The sequence below is a fragment of the Ochotona princeps genome, chromosome 32 (assembly GCF_030435755.1).
Source record: "Ochotona princeps isolate mOchPri1 chromosome 32, mOchPri1.hap1, whole genome shotgun sequence".
Taxonomy (NCBI): domain Eukaryota; kingdom Metazoa; phylum Chordata; class Mammalia; order Lagomorpha; family Ochotonidae; genus Ochotona; species Ochotona princeps.
Genome location: NC_080863.1, coordinates 14843139 through 14855567, shown reverse-complemented (window position 1 = coordinate 14855567; position 12429 = coordinate 14843139). Strand labels below are relative to the sequence as shown.

General features: G+C 50.7%; 1 protein-coding gene across 1 annotated transcript; it reads right to left on the bottom strand.

Moving 5' to 3' along the window:
• Window positions 1-8097: 8097 nt before the first annotated feature.
• Window positions 8098-12158, bottom strand: LOC131478390 (uncharacterized). Its single transcript, XM_058657445.1, is given in 2 exon segments — window positions 8098-8294; window positions 8297-12158. Coding segments are annotated over 2 exon segments (4059 nt in total).
• Between the last annotated feature and the right edge of the window lie 271 nt (window positions 12159-12429).

Below are 12429 nucleotides of genomic sequence, written 5' to 3'. Positions count from 1 at the left end.
GTGTGGGTGCTCAAGCTGCTTGATTCCATCACACTGGGCTCAATGGGCATTGGACCGGAAGTGACCAAACAGGGTTTCCTAGATAGCTGCTAGCTAGCACAGCTGATGGTATGTGAAGTTCCTGAGCCAGGTGGAGTCGTTTTGGCACTGGAAGAGCTGTGCTGCTGCTTCGGGCAGTTGCCATTCACCACCTCACTGAGTTCCCCAAGAGTCATAGCCACTTTCAGTCATATGTGCTGCCAGAGCACTTGGTTTCCATGGCAGCGGGAAATGGCTTGGGCGCTGAACTTGTGTTTGGCTGTGGAGTTTTGAGCGCCTTGAGTGAGGAGCTCCATGTTAGTTTAGTGTGGGTGCTCAAGCTGCTTGATTCCATCACACTGGGCTCAATGGGCATTGGACAGGAAGTGACCAAACAGGGTTTCCTAGATAGGTGCTAGCTAGCACAGCAGATGTATGTGAATTTCCAGAGCCAGGTGGAGTTGTTTGGCACTGGAAGAGGTGTGCTGCTGCTTTGGGCAGTTGCCATTCACCACCTCACTGATTTTCCTAGGTGTCATAGCCACTTTCAGACATATGTGCTGCCAGAGCACTTGGTTTCCATGGCCGCGGGAAATGGCTTGGGCGCTGAACTTGTGTTTGGCTGTGGAGTTTTGAGCGCCTTGAGTGAGGAGCTCCATGTTAGTTTAGTGTGGCTGCTCAAGCTGCTTGATTCCATCACACTGGGCTCAATGGGCATTGGGCCGGAAGTGACCAAACAGGGTTTCCTAGATAGCTGCTAGCTAGCACAGCTGATGGTATGTGAAGTTCCTGAGCCAGGTGGAGTCGTTTTGGCAGTGGAAGAGCTGTGCTGCTGCTTCGGGCAGTTGCCATTCACCACCTCACTGAGTTCCCCAAGAGTCATAGCCGATTTCACATATATGTGCTGCCAGAGCACTTGGTTTCCATGGCAGCGGGAAATGGCTTGGGCGCTGAACTTGTGTTTGGCTGTGGAGTTTTGAGCGCCTTAAGTGAGGAGCTCCATGTTAGTTTAGTGTGGGTGCTCAAGCTGCTTGATTCCATCACACTGGGCTCAATGGGCATTGGACCGGAAGTGACCAAACAGGGTTTCCTAGATAGCTGCTAGCTAGCACAGCTGATGGTATGTGCATTTCCAGAGCCAGGTGGAGTTGTTTGGCACTGGAAGAGCTGTGCTGCTGCTTCGGGCAGTTGCCATTCACCACCTCACTGAGTTCCCCAAGAGTCATAGCCACTTTCAGTCATATGTGCTGCCAGAGCACTTGGTTTCCATGGCAGCGGGAAATGGCTTGGGCGCTGAACTTGTGTTTGGCTGTGGAGTTTTGAGCGCCTTGAGTGAGGAGCTCCATGTTAGTTTAGTGTGGGTGTTCAAGCTGCTTGATTCCATCACATTGGGCTCAATGGGCATTGGACAGGAAGTGACCAAACAGGGTTTCCTAGATAGCTGCTAGCTAGCACAGCTGATGTATGTGAATTTCCAGAGCCAGGTGGAGTTGTTTGGCACTGGAAGAGGTGTGCTGCTGCTTCGGGCAGCTGCCATTCACCACCTCACTGATTTTCCTAGGTGTCCTAGCCACTTTCAGACATATGTGCTGCCAGAGCACTTGGTTTCCATGGCAGCGGGAAATGGCTTGGGCGCTGAACTTGTGTTTGGCTGTGGAGTTTTGAGCGCCTTGAGTGAGGAGCTCCATGTTAGTTTAGTGTGGGTGCTCAAGCTGCTTGATTCCATCACACTGGGCTCAATGGGCATTGGACCGGAAGTGACCAAACAGGGTTTCCTAGATAGCTGCTAGCTAGCACAGCTGATGGTATGTGAAGTTCCGGAGCCAGGTGGAGTCGTTTTGGCAGTGGAAGAGCTGTGCTGCTGCTTCGGGTAGTTGCCATTCACCACCTCACTGAGTTCCCCAAGAGTTATAGCCACTTTCAGTCATATGTGCTGCCAGAGCACTTGGTTTCCATGGCAGCGGGAAATGGCTTGGGCCTTGAGCTTGTGTTTGGCTGTGGAGTTTTGAGCGCCTTGAGTGAGGAGCTCCATGTTAGTTTAGTGTGGGTGCTCAAGCTGCTTGATTCCATCACACTGGGCTCAATGGGCATTGGACCGGAAGTGACCAAACAGGGTTTCCTTGATAGCTGCTAGCTAGCACAGCTGATGGTATGTGAAGTTCCTGAGCCAGGTGGAGTCGTTTTGGCACTGGAAGAGCTGTGCTGCTGCTTCGGGCAGTTGCCATTCACCACCTCACTGAGTTCCCCAAGAGTCATAGCCACTTTCAGTCATATGTGCTGCCAGAGCACTTGGTTTCCATGGCAGCGGGAAATGGCTTGGGCGCTGAACTTGTGTTTGGCTGTGGAGTTTTGAGCGCCTTGAGTGAGGAGCTCCATGTTAGTTTAGTGTGGGTGCTCAAGCTGCTTGATTCCATCACACTGGGCTCAATGGGCATTGGGCCGGAAGTGACCAAACAGGGTTTCCTAGATAGCTGCTAGCTAGCACAGCTGATGGTATGTGAAGTTCCTGAGCCAGGTGGAGTCGTTTTGGCAGTGGAAGAGCTGTGCTGCTGCTTCGGGCAGTTGCCATTCACCACCTCACTGAGTTACCCAAGAGTCATAGCCGATTTCACATATATGTGCTGCCAGAGCACTTGGTTTCCATGGCAGCGGGAAATGGCTTGGGCGCTGAACTTGTGTTTGGCTGTGGAGTTTTGAGCGCCTTGAGTGAGGAGCTCCATGTTAGTTTAGTGTGGGTGCTCAAGCTGCTTGATTCCATCACACTGGGCTCAATGGGCATTGGACCGGAAGTGACCAAACAGGGTTTCCTAGATAGCTGCTAGCTAGCACAGCAGATGTATGTGAATTTCCAGAGTAGGTGGAGTTGTTTGGCACTGGAAGAGCTGTGCTGCTGCTTCGGGAAGTTGCCATTCACCACCTCACTGAGTTTCCTAGGTGTCATAGCCACTTTCAGACATATGTGCTGCCAGAGCACTTGGTTTCCATGGCCGCGGGAAATGGCTTGGGCGCTGAACTTGTGTTTGGCTGTGGAGTTTTGAGCGCCTTGAGTGAGGAGCTCCATGTTAGTTTAGTGTGGGTACTCAACCTGCTTGATTCCATCACACTGGGCTCAATGGGCATTGGACCGGAAGTGACCAAACAGGGTTTCCTAGATAGCTGCTAGCTAGCACAGCTGATGGTATGTGAAGTTCCTGAGCCAGGTGGAGTTGTTTTGGCACTGGAAGAGCTGTGCTGGTGGTTCGGGCAGTTGCCATTCACCACCTCACTGAGTTCCCCAAGAGTCATAGCCACTTTCAGTCATATGTGCTGCCAGAGCACTTGGTTTCCATGGCCGCGGGAAATGGCTTGGGCGCTGAACTTGTGTTTGGCTGTGGAGTTTTGAGCGCCTTGAGTGAGGAGCTCCATGTTAGTTTAGTGTGGGTGCTCAAGCTGCTTGATTCCATCACACTGGGCTCAATGGGCATTGGACAGGAAGTGACCAAACAGGGTTTCCTAGATAGGTGCTAGCTAGCACAGCTGATGTATGTGAATTTCCAGAGCCAGGTGGAGTTGTTTGGCACTGGAAGAGGTGTGCTGCTGCTTCGGGCAGCTGCCATTCACCACCTCACTGATTTTCCTAGGTGTCATAGCCACTTTCAGACATATGTGCTGCCAGAGCACTTGGTTTCCATAGCAGCGGGAAATGGCTTGGGCGCTGAACTTGTGTTTGGCTGTGGAGTTTTGAGCGCCTTGAGTGAGGAGCTCCATGTTAGTTTAGTGTGGGTGCTCAAGCTGCTTGATTCCATCACACTGGGCTCAATGGGCATTGGACCGGAAGTGACCAAACAGGGTTTCCTAGATAGCTGCTAGCTAGCACAGCTGATGGTATGTGAAGTTCCTGAGCCAGGTGGAGTCGTTTTGGCAGTGGAAGAGCTGTGCTGCTGCTTCGGGAAGTTGCCATTCACCACCTCACTGAGTTTCCTAGGTGTCATAGCCACTTTCAGACATATGTGCTGCCAGAGCACTTGGTTTCCATGGCAGCGGGAAATGGCTTGGGCGCTGAACTTGTGTTTGGCTGTGGAGTTTTGAGCGCCTTGAGTGAGGAGCTCCATGTTAGTTTAGTGTGGGTACTCAACCTGCTTGATTCCATCACACTGGGCTCAATGGGCATTGGACCGGAAGTGACCAAACAGGGTTTCCTAGATAGCTGCTAGCTAGCACAGCTGATGGTATGTGAAGTTCATGAGCCAGGTGGAGTTGTTTTGGCACTGGAAGAGCTGTGCTGCTGCTTCGGGCAGTTGCCATTCACCACCTCACTGAGTTCCCCAAGAGTCATAGCCACTTTCAGTCATATGTGCTGCCAGAGCACTTGGTTTCCATGGCAGCGGGAAATGGCTTGGGCGCTGAACTTGTGTTTGGCTGTGGAGTTTTGAGCGCCTTGAGTGAGGAGCTCCATGTTAGTTTAGTGTGGGTGCTCAAGCTGCTTGATTCCATCACACTGGGCTCAATGGGCATTGGACCGGAAGTGACCAAACAGGGTTTCCTAGATAGGTGCTAGCTAGCACAGCTGATGTATGTGAATTTCCATAGCCAGGTGGAGTTGTTTTGGCACTGGAAGAGCTGTGCTGCTGCTTCGGGCAGCTGCCATTCACCACCTCACTGAGTTTCCTAGGTGTCATAGCCACTTTCACATATATGTGCTGCCAGAGCACTTGGTTTCCATGGCAGCGGGAAATGGCTTGGGCGCTGAACTTGTGTTTGGCTGTGGAGTTTTGAGCGCCTTGAGTGAGGAGCTCCATGTTAGTTTAGTGTGGGTACTCAACCTGCTTGATTCCATCACACTGGGCTCAATGGGCATTGGACCGGAAGTGACCAAACAGGGTTTCCTAGATAGCTGCTAGCTAGCACAGCTGATGGTATGTGAAGTTCCTGAGTCAGGTGGAGTCGTTTTGGCACTGGAAGAGCTGTGCTGCTGCGTCGGGCAGTTGCCATTCACCACCTCACTGAGTTCCCCAAGAGTCATAGCCGATTTCACATATATGTGCTGCCAGAGCACTTGGTTTCCATGGCAGCGGGAAATGGCTTGGGCGCTGAACTTGTGTTTGGCTGTGGAGTTTTGAGCGCCTTGAGTGAGGAGCTCCATGTTAGTTTAGTGTGGGTGCTCAAGCTGCTTGATTCCATCACACTGGGCTCAATGGGCATTGGACCGGAAGTGACCAAACAGGGTTTCCTAGATAGCTGCTAGCCAGCACAGCTGATGGTATGTGAAGTTCCTGAGCCAGGTGGAGTTGTTTTGGCACTGGAAGAGTTGTGCTGCTGCTTCGGGCAGTTGCCATTCACCACCTCACTGAGTTCCCCAAGAGTCATAGCCAATTTCAGTCATATGTGCTGTCAGAGCACTTGGTTTCCATGGCAGCGGGAAATGGCTTGTTAAACCCGAGTGGACAGGGGCCAGAGGCCCCTCACCCCCGGACGAATGGAGCCCTCCCCCAGACACGAGACATGAGACCAAGAGATGCAATCACGCATGAGGCAAGGTTTATTTCACACCGGCTCGTGGACGCTCCCGCGCGTTTTAGCAGGGAGTCGCGCCGAGCCGCACAAGCTGGGACTTTTTATTGGATATGGGAAGCAGGAAGAGGGGTTACAGAAGCAGATGCATAGTTACAGGGATCTCATTGGCACCTTTAAGTTACACAAGGCTATGATTGGTACAGGAGCTGCCCTTGCTCAAAGTAGTCTTCAAGAATGACTCAATGTTTGAGAAATGGAAACTTATCTTTCTTTTGTAAAAATGGAAACTTGGGAAACTGAAGCTTACTGTTCCTAGCTCTTGGAAAGCACCCAACGGCTCCTAGCTCTCTATCTTGCAAGGTCTTCTGCCGCTCCTTATCTCACAAGATCTTCTGCCTGCAGGCATCCTATTGACCCTTTTTCTGCTGAAGCTAAATTTGGGCTCTACATTTCCCCTTTTTCTTTTGGGCATGAGGCAAATCATTGACTCAAGTTGCTTGTTGTTCTGTCCTGAGTGTTTGATACTGGTTTGTTAGTATAGAAGTCTGGATCACTGACAATCTTTCTCTTATGAACCGTACTAGTCTATTGATAATATATGGCCCAATGGTTAGGAGTAAAAACAGAATGATGGGTGGTCCCAGTAGTGAAGAGATTAAGGTAGTCAGCCAGGGTGAGCGGTTAAACACTCCTTCGAACCAGCCCTGTTGGGCCTCAAATTCTCTCTGTCTCTGGTCTAGTCTTTTTCTCAGTTTATTTAATGTCTCAGTAACTATGCCTGTTTGATCCGTATAAAAACAACACTTTTCTTTTAGGGCTGCACACAATCCTCCTTCTTTTAGAAAAAGCAGGTCTAATCCTCGTCTATTTTGTAACACCACTTCAGATAAGGAAGTTAGAGAGTCCTTGAGGACCCGTACTGACTTTTCTAGAGCCCTTAAATCTTCATCCATTGCCTCATGGAGGAACTGAAGCTGGTCTGTACGGTGCAGGGCTGTTGCCCCGGTTTCTATGCCGGCTGCGACTCCTCCTGTTCCTAATAAAATGGCTAAGGTCAAGGAAACAGGCTCTCGTTTGATCCGGTTGGGATGCTCGTAGGCTGCAAGAATAGCATTGAAGGAATAGTAAGTCATCCTGGGCCACAATCGTATAAGCACACAAAAATCACTGGTAAGATTAAGAATCCTAGCTGAAACACAAGGAGTTAACCCGGTGTTACAAGCCCAATAGGTTCCTTCAGGTGGGGTCAAGTATTAATCTCCAGGTCTTACCTGGAGAGAGGCATTACAAAGACTCAGTCTCTTAGGTGTTTTACCAATACATAACTCTTTACTTGTGACCTCAGTCAGAGTCAGCTCATGATCCTTCACAGAGCAGGCTGGGGGAGGCGAAGAGTGGGTGGAAGGCTCTAGACTCACAGCGATGCCTTCATAATACGGAGGACTCGGGCTTAAACACAGCCAACAGTCTTTAGCACGATCGGGATCTGAAGCATTCAAAGCTAAATATGCCCCCTTGATTAATTTTAACAGGCGATTTCCGGTGCCTCCAGGAATAGGGGGTGAAGTAACAGCTATGCTAGGAGTGGAAGTGGGCGGTGCTGGAGGAGGCTCATGTAATCTGGAAGTGGGCGGTGCTGGAGGAGGCTCATGTAATCTGGATGGGCCCCTCTGATCTGCCAAAACGAAGTTCGGTCCAATGGACTGTGGGAGCCCTTGATTTAGGTGTAGTTTGATCTTGAAGAGAAGCCCTTGATCCTCCCCTGATTTGTACAGACGTAGTCCCCAGGTTTTACCTGTCAGCCAAGGCAAATGGCTTTTTTTTACCTTTGGCGGAGAAGGTGACATTTAATTGATTACAAGATGAGGGATTAAAGGTAGCCCTGGTTATTTGTATGTAGTCATTACTTGTCTTAGGTATCTAGTATCCTGTCCCCGTAGTTTTACAGCCCTAAGTTTTACAATAGTAGGACTCTGTTCCCCCACAAGCAGGGCGTCTGTGGTTCTCTCGAGGACACACACAAAAAGGTTCGTCTCGAAGGGACCGCCTGAGCAAGGGGTTATAACAGCGGGCTAGGTTAGGGAGAAAGCCCGAAGGGCCCCACCCTCTGAAATTGGAAGGGCAGAATGTCGAGGCTGAGGCAGGGTCTTTATCACTGTCACCCCAATTCTCTAGACTGGTCACTAGCTGGCAAAGATCAGGGTATAGATTTGGCCACCAAGTTCCTATGGGATGTCGGTCTGACTGTACCTCCCATGCTACCTTACCGGTAGCAGAAATCACCTGCCAAGTTTGTAATTGTGGCAGGTGAGGGCTACTGCATACAAAAGCAACGCAGAAAATTAGGCACGCGACAGTCTTATCTTTAAAGGGTTTTGAGAGCGCTGGACTTTCCATTGCGAAGGTGGAGTGTTGGCGTTCGGGGATTCGGGTCTGGTTGCCTTGACGTGAGAAGCGTGGATCCACGACGCAATCCCGTCTACCTTCAAAGCGGTGGGAGTGGTGAGAAGGAGAGTGTAGGGTCCTTTCCAATGCGGTTCCAGCATCCTGGACTGATGTCGGCGAACCCAGACAGTGTCTCCAATCTTATAGGGGTGTGGCACCGTAGGGGATGTCTGGGCGTCCTGATAGGCAGCGGCCAGGGGCCCCCAGATGTCCTGGTGCACCAGTTGTAGCGCCCTCAGATGTGCCTGGAGTGGCGTCGCCTAGGAGACGAAGGCAGGCCCGTTGTCCGTCCCTATTATTTGTGGCATTCCATATCGTGGGAAGATTTCTTCTAGTAGTTTCTTAACCACCACATTGGCCGTCTCGTTCTTGGTGGGAAAGGCTTCTGCCCATCCTGAGAAGGTGTCTACAAAGACTAGAAGGTATTTGTAACCATACATCCCTGGCTTAATTTCAGTGAAGTCTATTTCCCAATGTTCTCCTGGTCTATGCCTTCTTAGTCTAGCTCCTAATGCCGGTTTTTCCCGGCTGGGGTTGACAAGGGTGCAGGCATTACAGTTATCAACAGTCTTCTGCAAGAGTGCCGTTTTACATGGGATGTAGGTGGCTACCTCTTCTCGTTGTAAAACTGACTTCATCTTCTTGACACCTAAATGAGTGAGTCTGTGAATTTGGTCAATCAACTGCTCGGCCACTGCGAGGGGCATCACACGTCTACCTTGATGAACCCAGACCTCTTCCTCTGGGTCGAAACTGGCCTGTAGTCCCTGGACTATATCCAGGTCCTGCTCTGAATATTCCCATTTGGGTTGGGCCTCTGGAGTCTCAGAGCAGGGATCTCTGGTGACTAGGACTTGAGGCCCCGTTGCTGCCTCTCGAGCCGTAGCGTCCGCTAAACGGTTTCCTTTCGCTACCAGGCTATCTCCTTTTTGATGTCCTGCACAGTGTATGATACTTAAGGCCTTTGGAAGAAACAAAGCTTTTAGCAGTTCAATAATTTCTTGTCTATTTTTAACAGTTTTTCCCTCAGACGTTAACAGTCCTCTCCTCCGGTATATTTCTTCATGAATGTGGGCAGTAGCAAAGGCGTATCTACTGTCTGTGTATACATTAAGTCTCTTACCTTCCGCCAATTGAAGGGCTTTCGTCAAGGCAATTAGCTCCGCTCGTTGGGCTGACGTCCCTTGCGGTAGGGCGCCAGCCCAAATCACCTGAGAATCGGTAGTCATCGCTGCTCCGGCCCTCCGTTCTCCATTGGCGATGAAGCTACTCCCATCTGTGAACCAGGTGAAATCTGCTCCCGACAGAGGCTGGTCCAGCAGGTCTGGTTGGGTGCCGTGAACTTCAGCCAGGACTTGCTGACAATCATGAGGATCGCTGGTGGCCTCATGGGGTGTTGGCAATAGGGTGGCAGGGTTGAGGGTAGTGACTGGCCCAAACCGAATTTTATCAGTATCCAACAGCATTGACTGGTAGTGAGTCAGTCTAGCATTGGATACCCATCTCTCCGGAGGCTGTCGAATGAGGGATTCAACAGCGTGGGGCGTCAACATAGTCAGGGGCTGCCCCAAGGTCAGTTTGGTGGTATCCTTAACAAGCACTGCCACTGAGGCCACGATCCTGAGACACGGGGGCCACCCAGCAGCCACTGGGTCCAGTTTCTTGGATAAGTAGGCGACAGGGCGCCTCCAAGGTCCAAGTCGTTGAGTAAGGACTCCCTTGTCATATCCCCCTCGTTTATTTAGGAAGAGTTCAAAGGGCTTGGTTAGATCAGGGAGTCCTAATGCCGGGGAAGAGAGAAATTCCTTTTTGATCCTGTCAAACGCCCCCTGCTGCTCTGGGGTCCATTCGAAGGGAGTCTCAGATTTTAGCAGTGGGTAAAGGGGGGCCGCCAATTCGGCGAACCCCGGGATCCACAATCGGCAGAACCCGGCGGTGTCAATGAATTCTCGCAATTGGCGGCGGTTCTGAGGCACGGGGATGTTGCAAATAGTTTCTTTCCGTGCCTCAGTTAGCCACCGTTGTCCTTCTTTTAGTTTGTAACCTAAGTAAGTCACTTCCTGTTGGCAAATCTGGGCCTTCTTGGCTGAGGCCCGATATCCCAAATGCCCCAATGTTTTTAAAAGAGTTCCTGTGCCCTCCTCGCATTTTTTTTTTTTTGACGAGGCAGCTAAAAGTATGTCATCAACATACTGGAGAAGAATCAGATGGGGGTTTCTTACCCGATAGTCTGCGAGGTCTCAATGTAGCGCCTCGTTGAACAGAGTAGGGCTGTTCTTGAAGCCTTGAGGCAAACGAGTCCAAGTCAATTGTCCTGAGATACCCATTTCCGGGTCCTGCCATTCGAACGCGAACAAGGGCTGACTCTGGGGGCTCAGTCTTAAACAAAAGAAAGCGTCTTTTAAATCCAACACTGTATACCAAATATGAGTAGGTGGCAGGGTGCTGAGAAGATTATAAGGATTTGGCACTGTTGGGTGCATATCTTCGACCCTCTTATTAACCTCCCGTAGATCTTGCACAGGTCTAAAATCATTAGTACCAGGTTTCTTGACCGGCAGCAGAGGGGTGTTCCAAGGGAAACGGCAGGGAGTCAGAATTCCCTGATTTAGGAGTCTCTGGATGTGAGGTCGTATCCCCTCATGGGCCTCATGGGTCATTGGATATTGTCTCACTGCAATCGGCACCGCCGATGCCTTAACATTTATTATGAGGGGAGGTTGGTGCACGGCCATCCCCATTCTCTCAGTCTCTGTCCATGCCAATGGATATTTAGTCAGCCACATATTCTGAGAGTCGATAGCCATGGTCATTGAGTAGCCAGGTTTATCATACAATCGATATTCTTCTTCCAAGCTCAGAGTTAGGACCTGCAAGGGGGCTCCCTCTGGACCAGTAACTGTAGCCCCACCTTTTAAAAAATGTATTTGGGCTTTTAACTTTCCTAATAAGTCTCTTCCCAAGAGTGGGTATGGGCAATCGGGTACATGTAAAAACGAATGAGTAACTCTCCTTGATGTCAATTGTACTTTTCTCTCAGTGGTCCATCGGTATTGTTTTCCCCCAGTGGTCCTCTGCACCCATGCCGTTCGGTCACTTAGAGGCCCAGGTCTTTGATTGAGCACCGAGTGTTGAGCCCCTGTGTTTATTAAGAATGTTACCGGCTGCCCCCCTACTTGCAAGTTTACCCTGGGCTCAGGGGGAGGCTCCTGGCCCTGACTTTCCTAGTCTTCATCCAAAGCCAGAACTCGAGAAGGCTGGTTCACTTCTTTCCCTTGTTCCTTTGCTCTCAGTTTGGGGCAATTTCTGACCCAATGCCCCCTCTTTTTGCAATAGGCACACTGGCCTCGATGGTCTCTAGGTCTGCCCGTCTCCCGGCGCCTATCTGTTCTCCCTGCGCTTGAATTCCTGTTTTCTACTACTGTGGCCAAGAGCCGGCTAAATTCCTTATCGCGCTTTTTATCTCTCTCTTCTGCTTCTTTTCGCAACCTCTCCTCACGCAACTCTGCCTCTTTCTTAAGTCTCTCTTCTTTTTTTTTTTCAACTGTTTCTCTTTTATTGAAAATCTTCTCAGCCTCCTTTAATAAGTCAGTCAAGCTGTATCCTTGCAAATTTTCTAATCGCTGTAACTTATTCCGAATATCTGGCGCTGACTGCCAAATGAAGGCCATTGCCACATTTACTGCTTGCTCCTCGCTATCGGGATTAAATGGTGTGTACATGCGATAGGCTTCCTTTAATCTCTCTAAGAAACCCGTCGGGGTCTCCTCTGGCCCTTGAATCACCTGCTTTATCTGTGCCAAATTGGTCGGGCGTCGCCCGGCACTTCTGAGGCCCGCTATGAGAATCCAGCGATAAAGACGCAGGTGTCCCCTACCTTGGTTGGTGTGAAAATCCCAATCCGGACGCGTCAGAGGGAACGCCTCATCAATTTCATTGGGTAGCTGAGTGGGCCGGCCATCGTCCCCCGGAACATTTTTCCGGGCTTCCATGAACACCTGTTGCCTCTCCTCAGAGGTTAATAGGATCTGTAAAAGCTGCTGGCAATCATCCCACGTGGGCTGATGAGTCAACAGAATAGATTCAATCAACCCAGTCAGCGCAACGGGATTCTTGGAGAAAGGGGGGTTATTCTGTTTCCAATTATAAAGATCAGACGCAGAAAAAGGCCAATACTGCCAGGGACCCTCGGCGCCTCCCATCTGGCGCAACGGAAGGGTCACTGACACTTCTCCTGGAACAGCTTCCCTCCTCCCTCTCAGCCTGCCTGCCACGGGGGAGCTGGGCGGTGATCTGGTGGTGGTCTGCCTCCACTGGGGCAGACGGCTCCGGTCGCTCTGGGGCCCCTGGTGGAGGCTGAGCCGCCGCCTGTGGGGCGGCAGGCTGTGCAGGAGGGACCTGTAATGAAGGGGGTTTCTCATTCAGCAGATCAGCTAGTAAGGTGTCATCCTGAGGAAGGACCGCCTTAACGGA